This window comes from Ostrinia furnacalis, unplaced genomic scaffold (assembly GCF_004193835.3).
Source record: "Ostrinia furnacalis isolate ACB-3 unplaced genomic scaffold, ASM419383v2 OfSCF5104, whole genome shotgun sequence".
NCBI lineage: Eukaryota > Metazoa > Arthropoda > Insecta > Lepidoptera > Crambidae > Ostrinia > Ostrinia furnacalis.
The window spans coordinates 62,416-82,344 of NW_021135343.1; the positions used below are offsets into that span (position 1 = coordinate 62,416).

Consider the following 19,929-nt stretch of genomic DNA (forward strand, 5'->3'; position numbering starts at 1 on the left):
ACTCGCAGCGGTAGCCGCCGGTCTCGTCGCGGCCGGGCAGCTGTAAGGCAAGCAGTCTCACCGGCAGGGCACTCGCAGCGGTAGCCCAAGGCGACTGGCAGCGGCCGTCCGCCTCGTCGCGCTGGGCAGCTGTAAGGCAACCAGTCTCACCGGCCGGGCACTCGCAGCGGTAGCCGCCGGCGTAGTTGCGGCAGGGCGACTGGCAGCGGCCGTCTGCACTCGTCGCGGCCGGGCAGCTGTAAGGCAACCAGTCTCACCGGCCGACTGGCAGCGGCCGTCTGCACACGTCGCGGCCGGGCAGCTGTAAGGCAACCAGTCTCACCGGCCGGGCACTCGCAGCGGTAGCGACGCCGGTCTCGTCGCGGCCGGGCAGCTGTAAGGCAACCAGTCTCACCGGCCGGGCACTCGCAGCGGTAGCCGCCGGCGTAGTTGCGGCAGGGCGACTGGCAGCGGCCGTCCTCGCACTCGTCGCGGCCGGGCAGCTGTAAGGCAACCAGTCTCACCGGCCGGGCACTCGCAGCGGTAGCCGCCGGCGTAGTTGCGGCAGGGCGACTGGCAGCGGCCGTCCTCGCACTCGTCGCGGCCGGGCAGCTGTAAGGCAACCAGTCTCACCGGCCGGGCACTCGCAGCGGTAGCCGCCGGCGTAGTTGCGGCAGGGCGACTGGCAGCGGCCGTCCTCGCACTCGTCGCGGTCGAGGCAGCGCGCGCCGGCCAGGTCCAGGCGGAAGCCGCGCGGGCACACGCAGCGGTACGAGCCCAGCAGGTTCACGCACTTGCCCGGCGCCGGGCATATGCCCTCCTCGTGGCATTCGTTCACATCTGCGAAAACAGTCAATAAGCAGTCTCCTTTTTGACAGTCTAATGCCCGTTTTCACCATCAATACCTAAGTTTTACGTGACCCCTATGGTAACACATAATATGAATTTTGTTGGTATAGGGGTCACTTAAAAAATAGGGATTGATGGTAAAAACGGGCATAACTCTAAAGAGTATGGATACAAGACTCCAAATACTATCTCTCTCTCTCTCGCTCGTTAGGTAGCTGTTTAGGCTGTATGGGCACTAGTAGCAGTAGCTACTGGCGTAGCTCCTGCAGAGCGACTGGCAGCTGCAGTTCTATAAGTCTAACCATTTTACTACTCTCGTATACTGACCTACGCAGGCATCTCCTCGCTTCTCATATCCCTCCTGGCAGGAGCACTCATAAGACCCATCGGTATTAGTGCAGGTCTGCTGACAAGTATGCGTGCCTCGTGCACACTCGTCCACGTCTTTGCAGTCGGCGTCGTCGTCGAGCTCGTAGCCGGCGCGGCAGGCGCACTCGTACGAGCCTTCGGTGTTGCGGCACACCTGTGCGCACGGCTTGGGTCGCTGTGCGCACTCGTCCACGTCCACGCAAACATCGCCCGCTGATTTGTAGCCGCGGCCGCATACGCAGCGGAAACTGGAAGAAAGAAAGAAAGAAAGAAAGAAAGAAAAATATTTTTATTTAGTCCTTAGACTACTTACAACAATATAATTACTAAGTAGTTAAATTTGAACCAAAATGGCAGCCACTCAGCATGTGCTATGCCCTAGGTCAAGACCTAGAGTATAACGCTGGTATTCTGTGGCAACCATATAAATCAAAATTCAGGCTTCAAAAGAATAATTATAATGAAGAAAAAATCATACGATACTACGCAACAAATAAACTGCCCCCTAGACAAGTGGCACTTTTTGATCGCTCTTCACTACAAGTAAAACGCCGTAGCTTAGGTCTTTCGAAATTACAACTGTCACATTTATCCACTTGTTGGGGGCTAGAGTCAAGACTGGTAGGTACCTACATTATTTAGTTACTTTTAGTCCAAAGTAAATGGAAATATAATAGTAGAGCTGATGGCTGTTGGGAAAGAAATAGTGACTGAGTTTCTTGCGCTGCTTCTTCTCAGCACTGGCCCATTTATTGTCCCGAAGCAGTGGTAGGGTTAATATTGGGACGTGTAAAAGTGCTTTTTAAAAGCCTATTTGCAAAAATAAATGAGTTTTTATGAGTTTTTTATGAGTTTTTATGAAAAGGTCTTCAGTTTACATCCAAGAAAAGGTCATAAAAAATAAATTATCACAACTCACCTGCCAATAGTGTTCACACATCTGCCCGGAGCGCAAAGTCCAGGCATGGCCGCACACTCGTCGACGTCTCCGAATATGTCCGGGAACCTGCCGTCCCCTCCGATGACTCCTCCGCCGTGTCCGCCTCCGATTTTGTGGTCGCTGCCGCCGCCGAAGCCGCCGCCGAAACCGCCGCCGCCGCCGCCGCTGCCGCCGCCGCCGCCGCCTCCGCCGAGGTTGGTGACCGTGCAGAGTTCAGCTCTCTCGGCGGTTCCGTGAGCGGGACACAGCTCGCATTCAGGACCCCAGGCCGCGCCGACAGTACAGCAACATTGAGCCCTGGAGAAAGTTTTTGGCGTCAGTCACTTAATAACTCAGAATATTTGAATCAGAACCTTTTTTTTTGTTTCTTTATCCACAACGAGGAAGCTCTTGACCTGATGGTAAGTGACGATCAGGCCGAAGGTGGAAGCGAGCTTCACCCGGAATCCTCAACCACGGAGGAACTGGCTATCTTACCTCTAACTGCCGGAACACAACAATGCTGTTAACATTGTTGTTATGGCGACAGACTTAGGTAAGATGGTGGTAGCTAGCCAGGCGGACTTAGAACAAGCCCTACCACCAACCAAACCGAATAGAAAAATCTGCCCCCAATGAGAATCGAACCCGGGACCTCTGCGTCTGAAGCAGGTGGTCTTACCACTAGACCACAGAGGCGGTTNAACAGTTATGTCAGCAAAAAGCAAGATATTATTACACTCTGAAACAATTTTTTTTTTCATATCGATAATTTTATCGACTTCACAAGTGCGTCTCTATAATTGAAAAATATATCAAATTACCAAGAGAAGTGTAGAGCGTTTCGTTTTGAATACTTACGAAGCTATTTTCATAACCATTTCAGGAAGTTCCAGGAACAGTTCGTTTGTAAAAATATCATTTGATGGTTTAATACCAGAATGTGTTTTTCACATGAACATCGCAAAACGAACATAGATGTTATTAGTAATTAGGAAACGTAAAAAAACAATATTTAGAGAACATAATTAACCAACTCGAGAAACGGTATTCTCTGAAATTACTAAGACGTTTTAAGACGCTTTAATTTCATTCCGTTCATTATGGATGTAATTTTATTAACAGTTACATAGCTATACTTATTTCTTCTGGGAAACTCAATTTACATATCTCCACAATATCCAAAAATAATACATGAATAAAACACTCTACAAATCTTTTCCTAATTACGAAAGATGAAAAGGTATATTTACATTGCTACATGGAATGCGTAGATTACAGTGATTCCACAAAAATATCGTATACTCCACGTCACGAAGCAACGTAAAAATACCTTCATCCAAAAATCCAAAAAACATCAACGTTTTCATTCTTACACAGCTTCACAAAACAAGTCGTGTCGTATACCAGATACCGTATCAGCGTTTCGAAGGCGCGGGCGCAACTCGGACTGTGACGTAGAGTCGTAGCGGCGCGGGCGCGAGAGGGGTGGATGAAGCGAGCGGGGAGAGGGCGGCGCGGCGCGAACGCGGCCTCGACTGCGGGTAGACGAAGCGGGCTTCTAATTCCAGCTGTCGCTCTAACTCTGTGTTTGACTTGAGGTGCCGGCGCATCCGTAGTGCCCACGCGCCGTCGCGCTTGTTGAGGATGAAGTCCTGGAAGGCAATGATGTATTTTAAATAATAAATAACCTTGGGTCTGAAGACTCGGTCCTGCCAAATCTAGAATCATCATCATTTCAGCCATAGGACGTCCACTGCTGAACATAGGCCTCCCCCAATGCTTTCTATGTTGATCGATTGGTAGCGGCCTGCGTCCAGAGCTTCCCTGCTACCTTTACGATGTCGGTCTAGAATATTCTTCTAGAAATGATGGACAGTAATCTGTTGCTCATAGAAACTCTTACACTGGCGTATTTCAGTCGAGGCATAAAAACCATTTCAGGAAACGAAGTAGAGAAACTAGGGTTTATGGTAATTTCAAAGGTGGAAAAATTGGTCTCGATTCTCAGCTGTGTTGTATTTAATTGGAACTTATGAAAGCTATTCTGTAGATCGTGGAAACGCCACCATTGGATGTACCGTCCTCGAGTGGCCCATGCCGGCTTCATTGAAGGAGGAAGTTTATTAATGACCTCAAAAACGTTTCACGCTTCGAGTGTCTATCCAAGCATCGCATTCGCATTTGAAGAATCCTATAAAGCTATAAAATGACTTCTTGGCGGGAATCTGAAGCGTCATGTTAGCGGTTTTGTTTTATTTCCTCAAATTCGTGTTTAGGTGACTATTAATGTGTGATAATGGTGGGTTATTAACCATTGAGTGTTCGTGAACGTGCATGAGTGTGGGCGAGTGAAGCAAAACAGTGCATCGTGATTCTTCGGGTTCTCTCAAGTTGTCCATAGGAGGTCTCAGTAAAGCACCACAACTTTACTAAGACTCAAAGGGTGGGAAGGGGTATCATCTATCATCCTTCATTATATCATTACTTGATCTCATTTTGTAACTCGTATCACTTATATAAACTTGAAAATGGCAAAAATCAAGTCGACGTCGACGTGTATTGCCAACATCATCAAAAAAGAAGAAGAAGAAAGCTATAAAAGAATCTGTTACCTTGTCGTCGTCCCCATACGCGATGCGGTAGTGCGCACGCGCACTGCCCTCGGCGGGCACGAGGCGCAGCAGCGGCGCGCGGCCCCACGTCTGGCGCGCCGTCGCTGAGATCACGATCAGCTCTGCTTCGGGCTCCAGCAGCGAGCGGCGCCCTGACACAAGTAAATGAAAATCAGTTAAAGACCCCGAGATCACGAGTAGCTCTGCTTCTGGCTCCAGCAGCGAACAGGGCCCTGACACTGCAAAACAAGTTAGAGACCTATCCCTTTAAGACACATGATACACCACAATGAGACCACTACGCTGGTGTTAAGCAACTGAACTAATTGAACTGACATAGCTAAAACGTACTGATGACCTAACTAGCTCGTCGAAGCACCTTTTTAGGGTTCCGTAGTTCTGACCTTATAGTTTCGATATGTCTGTCTGTCTGTCTGTCTGTCTGTCCGAGGTTTTTCTTGGAAACTATTGGCACTAGCTTGAGACAACCAGGAGTTGCTCTTGTACGTTCTGCTAAAAGATGACGCGTAAGCAACTATATTTTGAAAACTCATAGAATGAAAGTGAGATGCAAACGGCGCTGCACAGAGCAGTAGAGCAGTACAGTGAAATATTTTTACTTTAGCCTTGATAAAGGAATCAAATTGAAGACTGTGGTAGTAAATAACAAAAAATATCCAAGACTTACGTCTGCTGCGTCTCCTGCGTTTCCTTACGACTGTGGTGCCGTTGGCGAATACTAATGCTTCCTCGGGTGCTCTTCGTCTACGTCCATTTATCTGCAGAAGAAACAAGATATATTTTTATTTTGACTCTAAATAAAATGACGTTATGAGCCCTTTTCAAAACCAGTGATGCCTCACCTTACAGCTGAAGCAGCCTTCGTTAGATACCAAGTCGCTTCCCGTCCCTCCAACCTTGTACTGGTTGCCGAGCGGGAAGACCGGCGCGTCTCCTATGTCATCGGGAGGTAACGCCGCATCCAGTGCGGTCAAACAGTGGCCAGCTCCGACCAGTCTGTAGCCGGTGGGGCAGCCGCACTCGAACGAGTCGCCGAGAGACTGGCAGCCGAATAAGCAACTGGCGGTAGCGCAGCCGCCAGCCAACTAAGGAAAAATATGAGTTCATGTCATCTGAAGGAATAAATACGAAACAATCATCACCCTTTCGGTATGACATAATAATATAAGGTTGTGGAAGGGCTAGTTAGTTCTCTTCCTCCAAAAAAGGTCCCTCCCAATACTTGATAAGTCATCTCCAACCATCCTAGATCAGGGAAGATGACAGTCTGTCCTGGATATGCATCAAGCTGCACGAGTAACTTGGATTTTGTTTATTTCACTTATGTGTCTGACATGGCTCAATCTGATTGGCAATTTAACATACCTTCAAAAACTTGGAATCATATTTTAAACTGGAAACACATAAGTTTTCACGCTATGTGTAACCCATCACCAACCCAACCAAGAACAGTGGTTGGTGAACTGGACTCTTTCAATTTATAGACTGGTCCGTGAGCACGTAGAATTTTGTCTTCGAGCGATAAGGATGGGTAGCTAGGGGTCATTGGACAAAATTCTACGTGCTCACGGACCGGGCTTTAGATAAATCTGAATTCAAGTTGGGAAGAAACTTTCCATTGAGTTGAGTGCCACTGACCTGCAGGCACACGCCGTGCGCCGCGTCCCAGCCGTAGCCGGCGGGGCAGCCGCAGCGGTAGGCGCCCGCCACCGGGAAGCACGGCGAGGCGCCGCACGGGCCCGCCGCGCACGCGTCCACCGGCACGCACGCGCCGCTCGCGCCGCGCACGGAGCCTGAAATAAAACATTTTGATCAGTTTGAACCAGATTTGGATCTAAAACACTCTAAAATTATATGAAAGATCCCTTAAGGAACTCTTACGCCACCTTTTAGGCCTTACCAGCGCATTGAAACTACAAATGGCAGCTGTTGAGAAGAAACTGGAACCTGATCTCATACATCAAAAAAATAACTGGAGTAGAATAACAATTTAGATTAATTTCATTCGTAACAGCAAAGTTGCACGAGAGCCTGAGATGGGGTTGGCTACCAATAAATGCATAACTATCTATATCCACTGTTACATGAACAATAATCTCCCACAAAGTGGACCGACGACCTCATAAAGGTAGCAGGAAGGCGCTGGATGCAGGCCACTACCAGCCGGGCGATATGGAAATCATTGGGGAAGAGTACCTATTTAGCAGTAAACGACCGGTGGCTAAAATGATGATGATGATGATGATTCTCACCGGCTGGGCACTCGCAGCGGTAGCCGCCGGTCTCATCGCGGCCGGGCAGCTGTAAGGCACCCAGTCTCACCGGCCGGGCACTCGCAGCGGTAGCCGCCGGCCTCGTCGCGCCGGGCAGCTGTAAGGCAACCAGTCTCACCGGCCGGGCACTCGCAGCGGTAGCCGCCGGCGTAGTTGCGGCAGGGCGACTGGCAGCGGCCGTCCGCCTCGTCGCGGCCGGGCAGCTGTAAGGCAACCAGTCTCACCTGCCGGGCACTCGCAGCGGTAGCCGCCGGCGTAGTTGCGGCAGGGCGACTGGCAGCGGCCGTCCTCGCCTCGTCGCGGCCGGGCAGCTGTAAGGCAACCAGTCTCACCGGCCGGGCACTCGCAGCGGTAGCCGCCGGCGTAGTTGCGGCAGGGCGACTGGCAGCGGCCGTCCTCGCCTCGTCGCGGCCGGGCAGCTGTAAGGCAACCAGTCTCACCGGCCGGGCACTCGCAGCGGTAGCCGCCGGCGTAGTTGCGGCAGGGCGACTGGCAGCGGCCGTCCTCGCACTCGTCGCGGTCGAGGCAGCGCGCGCCGGCCAGGTCCAGCCGGAAGCCGCGCGGGCACACGCAGCGGTACGAGCCCAGCAGGTTCACGCACTTGCCCGGCGCCGGGCATATGCCCTCCTCGTGGCATTCGTTCACGTCTGCAAAAACAATACATGCCATAACTATGAAATATACTCAACTTCGTAATTATCAAAGTTAGTTCAAAGTTTCCTTTTTGATCTCTTTAGTCTGAAAAGTATGGATACAAGATCCACCAAGTCCAGGAGCTTGTCAGGCAGCTATAGGCTGCCACCGGCGTAGTTCCTGCTAAAGCCTGGTCCGTGAGCTCGTAGAATTTTGTCGCACACTCACTGCGGGCGCCCGTCGCATAGTCACGACAGCAATATAATTACGTGCGAGCGATAAGGATGGGTAGCTTGGGGTCATTGGACAAAATTCTACGTGCTCACGGACCAGGCTTTAGGCGACTGACAGTCTATCTATTCTAAAGGTCTAACAATATAACTGCTCTCGTATACTGACCTACGCAGGCATCTCCTCGCTTCTCATATCCCTCCTGGCAGGAGCACTCATAAGAACCATCCGTATTAGTACAGGTCTGCTGACAGGTATGCGTTCCGCGCGCACACTCGTCCACGTCTTTGCAGTCAGCGTCATCATCAAGTTCGTAGCCGGCGCGGCAGGCGCACTCGTACGAGCCTTCGGTGTTGCGGCACACCTGTGCGCACGGCTTGGGACGCTGTGCGCACTCGTCCACGTCCACGCAAACATCGCCCGCTGATTTGTAGCCGCGGCCGCATACGCAGCGGAAACTGGAAGATAGGATATAAATCAAAATTCAGGCTTCAAAAGAATAATTATAAGGAAGAAAAAAATCATACGATACTACGCAACAAATAAATTGCCCCCTAGACAAGTGGCACTTTTTGATCGCTCTTCACTACAAGTAAAACGCCGTAGCTAAGGTCTTTCGAAATAACTGTCTCATTTGTCCAGTGTCCACTTGTTGGGGGCTAGAGTCAAGACTGGTACATTATTTAGTTACTTTTAGTCCAAAGTAAATGGAAATAGAATAGTAGAGCTGATGGCTGTTGGGAAAGAAAAGTTCTTCAGTTGACATCCAAGAAAAGGTCATAAAAAATAAATTATCGCAACTCACCTGCCAATCGTGTTCACACATCTGCCCGGAGCGCAGAGTCCAGGCATGGCCGCACACTCGTCGACGTCTCCGAATATGTCCGGGAACCTGCCGTCCCCTCCGATGACTCCTCCGCCGTGTCCGCCTCCGATTTTGTGGTCGCTGCCGCCGCCGAAGCCGCCGCCGAAACTGCCGCCGCCGCCGCCGCTGCCGCCGCCTCCGCCGCCTCCGCCGAGGTTGGTGACCGTGCAGAGTTCAGCTCTCTCGGCAGTTCCGTGAGCGGGACACAGCTCGCATTCAGGACCCCAGGCCGCGCCGACAGTACAGCAACATTGAGCCCTTGAGAAAGTTTTTGGCGTCAGTCACTTAATAACTCAGAAAAGTGCTGTATTCTGACAGAATACGTCTGCCTTAGCATTTGTTACTATGGCACCAAAGCCGTAGCTCCACTGTGCGTCGAGTATTTGAGATTTAAAAGTCATCGACTATTCATACATTTTTTGTTCAAAATCAAAAGTGTCGGCCAATAAAAAAAAAGTGCTGTATTCTGACAGAATAAGTCCGCCTTAGCATTTGTTACTATGACACCAAAGCTGTAGCACCACTGTGCGTCGTAGTATTTAAGATCAAAGTCAGTCGTTTCATATATTTTTAGAACTTAAATACCACGATACACAGTGGTGCTACAGCTTTGGCGCCATAGTAATAAATGCTAAGGCGGACGTATTCTATCAGAATACAGCACTTTTATTTTTTGGCCGGCACTTTTGATTTTCGACCAAAATGGATGATGTCCTTTTGAATCAGAACCTTTTTTTTTGTTTCTTTATCCACAACGAGGAAGCTCTTGACCTGATGGTAAGTGACGATCAGGCCGAAGGTGGAAGCGAGCTTCACCCGGAATCCTCAACCACGGAGGAACTGGCTACCTTACCTCTAACTGCCGGAACACAACAATGCTGTTAACATTGTTGTTATGGCGACAGACTTAGGTAAGATGGTGGTAGCTAGCCATGCGGACTTAGAACAAGCCCTACCACCAACCAAATCGAACAGAAAAATCTGCCCCCAATGGGAATCGAACCCGGGACCTCTGCGTCTGAAGCAGGTGGTCTTACCACTAGACCACAAAGGCTTACTTAGTGACGTGTGCAGGTAGTGCTGGCGTAGATGACTCGATCCTCCTGGGCCACGGCTCTGGGGTGCAACGGCCGGAAACCAGCGAGCGGTGGCACATTCCCGTTCGATGATCTGAAAAGGATATCAGTATCTTTATTTGACTTGCCATGGAAAAATAAAGTTAGGTTGAGACTTAAATGTCCGGAAGAAGGCAGAGAAGGCAAATGGACTAAAAACGTCTGGAAGATTGAAATATTGAATTCGTTGCCTGCTGCTGTCTTTTCCGAAAACTATAATCCGGGCCTTTTCAAGGCGAGAGTGAATAGGCACTTACAGGGCAGAAATGTACCATCCTAGACTGCATCCCACTTAACATCAGGTGCGATTGTGGTCAAATACCTGCCTTGTTATGCATTAAAAAAATAGATTAACCTAGTACAACAAGCAGTGCTCTAACTTCTCTATGCAATCTTCGAAGTCTTCATACGAGTCAGAAGCGTTATTCGTGTGACGGTAGCTATTTATTGTACAGACGACAGCACATGACGCTGAACACTGCAGTATCTTATGGAGTGACAATAGATGCTATTTCCCAACGTACCGATGCAGGCCGTCCCGTCGTCGCTGGGCTCGAAGCCGGCGTCGCAGTCGCAGGCGAAGCCGCCGTCGGTGTTGATGCACACGCCGGGCGAGCAGCGCTCCGGCCGCTCGGCGCACTCGTCGATGTCCTCGCATGCGTCGGGCGCGTCGTGAGGCGCTGATGTGCGCCGGTAACCTGCGAGAGAAACATTAGGACATCAAGCAACGTCTTATTTTATGCCTATGAGCAACCATAGGCGTTTAACCAAGACATCGTCAAGACAAGAAATCAGATCAAGAGCGTTCAACCCTCAAACTGCGTCATGCGAACAAACAGCGTCGTGTCAGAAACTGGAGGTACCGAAGAGGACATCACTTCGCGCATTGCCAAGGCCAGAGCTACCTTCGCACAACTTCGCCCCATATGGCAGTCACGGAAATTGACCCGAAGGGTCAAGATCAAAATATTCGGGTCCAACGTTAAATCCGTTCTGCTCTATGGGTGTGAAACGTGGAAGGTCACCAAGGTTATCTCGCACCAGCTGCAGGGCTTCATCAACCGCTGCCTTCGCCGAATTCTCGGCATATACTGGCCCGAGAAAATCTCCAACGTCGAGCTATTGGAACGCTGCCACGAAATTCCGATCGACCAGCAGATCAAGCGCCGCAAGTGGAACTGGATTGGCCACACTCTCCAAAGGGACCCCGATCACATCCCTAAGCAGGCTCTGGATTGGAATCCCCAAGGAAAACGCAAACGTGGTCGACCCAGGCAAACTTGGCGGCGCACTGTAGCGGAAGAGGCGAAGAGGATCGGCAAGACCTGGAGCGAGATCAAGCGAGAAGCTCAAGACCGAACGAAAAGGAGGACTGTTGTGGACGCCCTCTGCCCCATCTAGGGGACATAGGACCATAAGTCAAGTCTTGACTCTGAGCTATCTTTGTTTACTGGTAACAAGTCAGCTGCTGTCAGCATTGCAGCTGATACCGCAGCAGAATAGCTGAGACTGAGTTTAATCATGTGCAGCGAAACGAGTTGTGTGCTTTGTGACAGATGAAATCACAATATGCGCAGATCTCATTCCCATCCATGCAAGTACCCAGGAACCAGCTTGACCACCAGTAACTAACCAGTTTTAGCCTTCAGGGTTAAGCTTTATTAAAACGGGTTCAAAGCTATAAGGATCTACTGAAGAAAGGTAATATTTGGAAGTTGTTTAGGTGTCAAAAGATGAATATTTGCGCCATCACTGACCTTCAGGGCACTTGCAGACGTAGGACCCAACAATATTTTCACACGCGTGCGGGCAGGGCGGGTCGGGCGCGGCGCACTCGTCGATGTCGCGGCAGTGCACGCCGTCAGCCGCCACCGTGTACCCGTACGGGCACGTGCAGCGGAACGAGCCCAGCGTGTTGTGGCAGCGGAACGAGCACGAGGCCCGGCCTTCTGCGCACTCGTCGATGTCCACGCATGTCTGTGAATGAAAGATTTGTCAGACTGCGTTGGGAGATATGAATTGTGGCTAAAGTTTTTGTTGTTTAGCACCAGCACTTCATAAGGTCACATCCAATATGACTGATCAACTAAAGAAGCAAAATTCAACATAGAAAAATATAGGGTTTGATGTAAGTGAGTACATTCAGATGATGTGGAGGGGGAGGAGATTAAAAGTGCAGTGCACTGCTAACGGACAACGATATATTTGTGTTTTGGCATTTGGCACTAGTGTGATAAAAAATCCACTAGCCAACGGCAACTTGGACAATATCGGTTCCTGTGAATCCTGTGACTGCGCTGCTAGTGCTAAATGCAAAAGATATTGGAGTCACTCCATCACCCTAGTAACTTGGAAAGCAACATAATCCAAAGGACTCACGTGCTCAGGTCCCTCCGTGAAGCCAAGGTTGCAAGTGCATTGGTATCCGCCGTCAGTATTGGTGCAGGTCCCGTTGCCACAAAACACACTCGTCGGCGTCGACGCACTTGCAGACGTAGGACCCGACGATATTCTCGCACGCGTGCGGGCAGGGCGGGTCGGGCGCGGCGCACTCGTCTATGTCCACGCATGTCTGTTAGTGAAGGATTTGAAGAAGAAGATGTTTCATCACTGACCTTCAGGGCACTTGCAGACGTAGGACCCGACGATATTCTCGCACGCGTGCTCGCGGCGCACTCGTCGATGTCCACGCATGTCTGTTAATGAAGGATTTGAAGAAGAAGATGTTTCGTCCCTGACCTTCAGGACACTTGCAGACGTACGAGCCGACGATATTCTCGCACGCGTGCGGGCAGGGCGGGTCGGGCGCGGCGCACTCGTCGATGTCCACGCATGTCTGTTAATGAAGGATTTAAAGAAGATGTTTCGTCACTGACCTTCAGGGCACTTGCAGACGTACGAGCCGACGATGTTCTCGCACGCGTGCTCGCGGCGCACTCGTCGATGTCCACGCATGTCTGTTAATGGAGGTTTTAAGAAGAAGATATTTCGTCACTGACCTTCAGGACACTTGCAGACGTACGAGCCGACGATATTCTCGCACGCGTGCGGGCAGGGCGGGTCGGGCGCGGCGCACTCGTCGATGTCGCGGCAGTGCACGCCGTCGGCCGCCACCGTGTACCCGTACGGGCACGTGCAGCGGAACGAGCCCAGCGTGTTGTGGCAGCGGAACGAGCACGAGGCCCGGCCTTCTGCGCACTCGTCGATGTCCACGCATGTCTGCGAATGAAAGATTTGTCAGACTAAAAAACTCAGTAAAACTCATTTATTTCTGTAAATAGGCTTATAAAAAGCACTTTTACACGTCCCAGTATTAACCCTACCACTGCTTCAGGACAATAAATAAATGGGCCAGTGCTGAGAAGAAGCAGCGCAAGAAACTCAGTCACTATTGTCAGCCTCTTTTGCAAAGGTTTACAGGCTTTCAAATGTACAAAGTTATAAATATTTATGCGAGCTAGGCAGTAACGCATCCCAAACATTTTTATCTTTTAAATAATCATCGACTTTATAGTAGCCCTTTTTCATTAAGGTACTTTTAATTATGTGCTTTGAATTTATGAATGGGTAGTTCTACAACAGTTTGTGGTAATTTGTTAAAGAATTTAATACATTTTCCCATAAATGAATTACCAATCTTAGGCACTATATGACTCTATTGGGAAATATGAATTGTGGCAAAAGTTTTTGTTGATTAGCACCAGCACTTCATAAGGTCACATCCAATATGACTGATCAACTAAAGAAGCAAAATTCAACATTGAAAAATATAGGGTTTGATGTAAGTGAGTACATTCAGATGATGTGGAGGGGGAGGAGATTAAAAGTGCAGTGCACTGCTAACGGACAACGATATATTTGTGTTTTGGCATTTGGCACTAGTGTGATAAAAAATCCACTAGCCAACGGCAACTTGGACAATATCGGTTCCTGTGAATCCTGTGACTGCGCTGCTAGTGCTAAATGCAAAAGATATTGGAGTCACTCCATCACCCTAGTAACTTGGAAAGCAACATAATCCAAAGGACTCACGTGATCAGGTCCCTCCGTGAAGCCAAGGTTGCAAGTGCATTGGTATCCGCCGTCAGCATTGGTGCAGGTCCCGTTGCCACAAAACAAACTCGTCGGCGTCGACGTAGGTCAGTGCGGCCGCGTCGAGAATGTAGCCGTCGGGGCACTCGCAGCGGAATGAGCCGTCCGTGCTCACGAGCAAAGGAGACAAGGTACCTAACCAACATTAATGGACTCACGTGTTCAGGTCCCTCCGTGAAGCCAAGGTTACACGTGCACTGATACCCTCAAAGTGTTGGTGCAGGTCCCGTTGGCGCGCACTCGTCGGCGTCGACGTAGGTCAGTGCGACCGCGTCGAGAATGTAGCCGTCGGCGCACTTGCAGCGGAACGAGCCATCCGTGCTCATGAGCAAAAGAGACAAGGTACCTAACCAACATTAATGGACTCACGTGTTCAGGTCCCTCCGTGAAGCCAAGGTTGCAGTGCACTGGTATCCACCATCAGTATTGGTGCAGGTCCCGTTGGCGCGCACTCGTCAGCGTCAACGAAAGTCAGCGCGGCCGCGTCGAGAATGTAGCCGTCGGCGCACTCGCAGCGGAAGGAACCATCCGTGTTTACGAGCGAAGGATACAACATAACAAACATAATTGACTCACGTGTTCAGGTCCCTCCGTGAAGCCAAGGTTGCAAGTGCACTGGTATCCGCCATCAGTATTAGTGCAGGTCCCGTTGCCGCAGATGCGCGGATCGAGCGCGCACTCGTCGGCGTCGACGCACGTCAGCGCGGCTGCGTCGAGAATGTAGCCGTCGGCGCACTCGCAGCTGAACGAGCCGTCCGTGCTCATGAGCAAAGGAGACAAGGTAAACAACATAATGGACTCACGTGTTCAGGCCCCTCCGTGAAGCCAAGGTTGCAAGTGCACTGGTATCCGCCATCAGTGTTGGAGCAGGTCCCGTTGCCACAGATGCGCGGGTCGAGCGCGCATTCGTCGGCGTCGACGCACGTCAGGGCGGCCGCGTCGAGAATGTAGCCGTCGGCGCACTCGCAGCGGAATGAGCCGTCCGTGCTCACGAGCAAAGGAGACAAGGTACCTAACCAACATTAATGGACTCACGTGTTCAGGTCCCTCCGTGAAGCCAAGGTTGCAAGTGCGCTGGTACCCTCCATCAGTATTAGTGCAGGTGCCGTTGCCACAAATGTAGCCATCGGCGCACTCGCAGCGGAACGAGCCGTCCTTATTCACGAGCAAAGGATACAGTATAACCAACACAATGGGCTCACGTGTCCAGGTCCCTCCGTGAAGCCAAGGTTGCAGTGCACTGGTATCCACCATCATTATTGGTGCAGGTCTCGTTGGCGCGCACTCGTCAGCGTCAACGAAAGTCAGCAAGGCCGCGTCAAGAATGTAGCTGTCGGGGCACTCACAGCTGAACGAGCCGTCCGTGCTCATGAGCAAAGGAGACAAGGTACCTAACCAACATTAATGGACTCACGTGCTCAGGTCCCTCCGTGAAGCCAAGGTTGCAAGTGCACTGGTATCCTCCATCAGTGTTAGTGGAGGTCCCGTTGCCACAAATGCGTGGGTCGAGCGCGCACTCGTTGGCGTCGACGCACGTCAGCGCGGCCGCGTCGAGAATGTAGCCGTCGGCGCACTCGCAGCGGAACGAGCCGTCCGTGCTCACGAGCAAAAGATACAAGGTAAACAACATAATGGACTCACGTGTTCAGGCCCCTCCGTGAAGCCAAGGTTGCAAGTACACTGGTATCCGCCATCAGTGTTGGTGCAGGTCCCGTTGCCACAAATGCGTGGGTCGAGCGCGCACTCGTCGGCGTCGACGCACGTCAGCGCGGCCGCGTCGAGAATGTAGCCGTCGGCGCACTCGCAGCGGAAAGAGCCGTCAGTATTCACGCAGCGACCGCCGCGGCACACGTCGGGACGCACTTTGCATTCGTCCAGATCCTGCAAATTAGGGTCATCATCATCAGGTCAATTAGTCTCCACTACAGGAGCACGACTCCCTCTAATTTTCCAGAGGCTAGAGGATTTAGCCTATACTCCTCATGTGCATTATGGTAGGCATAAAAACATCGACTTTATCATGATAAACACTCTCGGAGTTACAGTTTTAATAAGAACGATTTAATCTCAAGGAACAAACGGCTGAAAGCTGAACAGTCATACTTTTTGGAGAAATATACAGTGTGTCCGGGCTTGTAGTGATCAAACTTTAAGGGCGAAATCTTGGGACAATTTTATCGATAAAAGTACTTCAAATTTGGGACTTGACCCATTTATCGCAAAATTACAAGGATTTAAGTTTTTAATTTTTAGTTTTCACCTCTTCTTTCAAAAACAAGTGAAAGCGTGGGTAGCTTAAAATTAATAAGCAAATATTTTGTATCATGCGATAGCCAATAAAATTATCTATTAGTAGAACTCGAAAACTGACACAAGTTTCATGCATTTTATGGGAGTAAGAATGGATTTAATTAGAAAAATACATTATTTTTTTTCACTTCTTTTTCAGTTATTTTCCAACACAAGAAAAACCAGGTCGTCAAGGTATGTTTTATTTGCATTGTATTCTTAGTGTTTGAGCTATTCTACAAAACGAATGTAAATTTATTAGTCTACGTCTATTAGTTTCGACGTAATTGTTGAACAAAGATACCCCTTCCCAGCGGTTTCCATAGCGCACGCGGCATGCGAAAATGCACTGCCTGAAAGAATCACACAACCTATTCCGATTACATACTAGCCGCGCTGGGAAGGGGTATCTTTGTTCAACAATTACGTCGAAACTAATAGACGTAGACCAATAAATATACATTTGTTTTGTAGAATAGCTCAAATACTAATAATACAATGCAAATAAAACATACCTTGACGACCTGGTTTTTCTTGTGTTGGAAAATAACTGAAAAAGAAGTGAAAAAAATCATGTATTTTTCTAATTATGTAAATCCATTCTTACTCCCATAAAATGTATGAAACTTGTATCTGTTTTCTACTTCTACTAATACATAATGTTATTGGCTATCGCATGATATAAAATATTTGCTTATTAATGTTAAGCTACCCACGCTTTCACTTGTTTTTGAAGGAAGAGGTGAAAACTAAATATTAAAAACTTAAATCCTTGTAATTTTGCGATAAATGGGTCAAGTATTTTCGTCGATAAAATTGTCTTTAGATTACGCCCTTAAAGTTTGATCACTACATGCCCGGACACACTGTATATTTCAACGCACAATCATACGTATACGTATTCATTTACACCCATTACCAGAACGAAAATTTAAAATCGGATCATAAATCCCCAACATAAAAGGGAAGCTTAAAGAGGGCAAGGTATTTTATCTTTATTCATTAAAAACACACGACATTAAATTGGGACGCGCGCGCATTTCGCCGTCCCTTATTGAAAGCCTCTCGATCGGGACATATCCCTCCATTCCCTCCAAATGATTTCCTTTGAGCCTGGAATTACGGTTGTTCTGTCGACAGCGATACAGATGCTAATTAATGTCAATGAGCGTACCCGGAATCTCAACGCAGAATTTTCGGTAACTACTTATACTTAGTATGCGTATAATTTATGACTTTAGCGATAGCGTTAACCATCTTCAATCATTTCGTTATACCTAACATTCTAAAGGGCAGTTTAGTTAGTTTTGCTGGCGCGAGTCTAAGGCAGTTTAAAAGTGTTTATAAGTGCCACTTGTGGTCTAAGGGCTGATTTTTCAACAGTCAGATAACTTTTAACTGAAGAATAAGTTTGGCACATTGACAGTTTCAGTATGGGAAATATGTCAAAATGACAAGTTTATTCCTCAATTAAAAGTTATCCGACGATTGAAAAATCAGCCCTAAACTGAATAAATATTTTTGATTTTGATTTTTGATTTTGATTTTATTGTTAGGCATGAATCCTGAGCTTAGACAATGAATGAAAAATATTACCTGTGTCATATTAGGACGTCCCATGCCACCTTGGCAGATGCGCAGGAATTCCGGAGATTCCGGTGCAGGACAGCGCTCACAATAAGTACCCCAAGCAGCACCTAAAATTAAGTGTGTAGTTCAGGTACAAAATACTAAAGATAAGCCTGTTATTTAAATATAAAAGGTTTGACTAATAATATTGTTTGAAACACATTGCAATGTGTATGTCTTATGACTTGAGAATTGAAATGCTCCAAAGCAAAAGCGGCATGATGTGACACGATGCTGCTCCATGTATCCAGTTTCAAACTAGCATCTAGGCATAGCCAGAAAGTACAACAGCTTGTGTCACTCTCGTCCTCCTCAAATCATCGGATTGCGTTTCTCACTAACGTGTTGAGTGCGCCACAGACAGTCGCCAAACATGGACGTACCATCGCTTTGATGGAACTAAGTCAAACATCTGACCTAAAAACTGACTTGCCTAGGCCAGAAACTGGATAAGACTTATCCCCCTCCTAACATCGCCACATACCATTCTACCTACAATTTCCACCCTTGGATTTGACCCAGAGCATACGTACTGAAATTTGAACTCTATAGTAAGGGCATACGTACCTTCCGAGCAGCAGCACTCGGGTCGCGAGAGGCGCAGCGGGCGCGCGCGGTGGCAGCGGCCGCCACTCCACTCGTCGAAACACATCTCAGTGCGTTCATCTACGCACAGAGCAGCTGCTTTGTCAAAGCGCCAGCCCACGGGGCAGTCGCACACGTATCTGATATAAGATAAAACAACGTTTTATAAACAGACAAAAAAGAACAGCATTTCAACTGTGCTTTATGCTTCGTCGTTTCAGCCGAAAGACGTCCACTGCTGGACAAAGGCCTCTCCCCCAAGGATTTCCACAAAGACTGGTCCTGCGCCGCTCGCATCCAGGCACCTCCCGCGACCTTCACCAGATCGTCGGTCCACCTAGTGGGAGGCCTGCCCACGCTACGTCTTCCGGCTCGTGGTCGCCACTCAAGAACTTTCCTGCCCCAGCGGCCGTCAGCTCTCCGAGCTATGTGTCCCGCCTAATGCCACTTGATTTTAGCGGCTATGTCGGTCACTCTGGTTCTCCTACGGATCTCCTCATTTCTGATTCGATCACGCAGGAAAACTCCGAGCATAGCACGCTCCATCGCTCTTTAGCCTTCTTATGAGGCCCATAGTAAGCGACCACGTCTCAGATCCGTATACCATGATGCTTAAAGAACTTCAATGAGCATAAGTCATGACCTGCATGTCATATGCCTTGACACTGCCTTTCAATACGCCCCCTGCTGAGTGAAGGAACAGAACAGATGACTCACCCTCCGTTAAAGTTTCTGCACTCGCCACCGGCGCAGGCATACGGCACCTCTTTGCACTCATCTCTGTCCACACAGCGTCTTCCCACGAGACGCCAGCCCTCTCCACACGAGCATTCATATCTGAAAAGAAAATAAGTAAGCTATTTTTTGTATGGAATAAGGAACCGTTTTATTCTTCCAAGTTATTTTGAACCGTTTCAACAAACTGCTGCAAATGCAATCAAGACAGAGTTGACAAAAGTGTCCTAAGGATTGGCAACAGCGGAGCAGTCAGCAAATCAAATGCGTGAGAGCGTGCACCTGCATTGCACAGGCTACCAAGGTGCAGGCATAGTTCCAACTTTCCCTTCCCTTAGTAAGAGGTCGTTTCCAGTCGACCTCTTACTAAGGGCCCAGAAGAGTCCTTTGTTTAGACCGTAGCAGTTGCCTGGGGAATTACTGTCTATCTGGTATTCTTCGTGAAACTGACCCTCCATTGGTATTCGTACACGGACGGCGAGCCCTCGCGGTCGCACTCGCAGCGGAACGAGCCGACTGTGTTGCAGCATCTGTCTCCCTCGCACACTCACCCCCCGTTAGTGTTGGTGCAGGACGGCGAGCCCTCGCGGCCGCAGGGGTGCGGCTCCTCGGAGCACTCGTCCACGTCGCGGCAGTTGCGGCCGTCGCCCGTGAGCGCGTAGCCGCCGACTGTGACGCGACATCTGTCTCCCTCGCACACTCACCCTCCGTTAGTGTTGGTGCAGGACGG

General features: G+C 49.4%; 2 protein-coding genes across 2 annotated transcripts; both read right to left on the reverse strand.

Annotated features, from left to right (window-relative positions):
* Positions 1–378: 378 nt before the first annotated feature.
* Positions 379–2,997, reverse strand: LOC114360603 (fibrillin-1-like). The gene is made up of 4 exons (XM_028315351.1): positions 2,978–2,997; positions 2,117–2,434; positions 1,156–1,445; positions 379–819 (listed from the first exon to the last, which is right to left on the reverse strand). The coding sequence occupies exons 1-4, from the start codon at positions 2,995–2,997 to the stop codon at positions 500–502; spliced, it is 948 nt and encodes a 315-aa protein (XP_028171152.1). The 3' UTR covers positions 379–499.
* Positions 2,826–19,896, reverse strand: LOC114360605 (fibrillin-2-like; the record flags this gene model as incomplete). The annotated part of the gene is made up of 16 exons (XM_028315352.1): positions 2,826–3,771; positions 4,732–4,883; positions 5,420–5,510; positions 5,595–5,837; positions 6,391–6,545; positions 7,466–7,672; positions 8,058–8,347; positions 8,695–9,012; positions 9,813–9,924; positions 10,394–10,567; positions 12,869–13,088; positions 15,603–15,842; positions 17,847–17,947; positions 18,447–18,604; positions 19,182–19,301; positions 19,751–19,896. Coding segments are annotated over 16 exons (2,964 nt in total), but the record flags the coding sequence as incomplete, so codon positions are not given.
* Positions 19,897–19,929: the final 33 nt, after the last annotated feature.

Bases quoted from the DNA above. Each gene is read 5' to 3' on its own strand.
- LOC114360603 (XM_028315351.1), bottom strand. From the start codon at position 2,997: ATGGTTATGAAAATAGCTTC. The intron at 1,446-2,116 runs GTGAGTTGTGAT...TCTTTCTTCCAG, and splicing joins TGTGTGAACACTATTGGCAG to TTTCCGCTGCGTATGCGGCC. The intron at 820-1,155 runs GTCAGTATACGA...CTGTTTTCGCAG, and splicing joins GCGAGGAGATGCCTGCGTAG to ATGTGAACGAATGCCACGAG.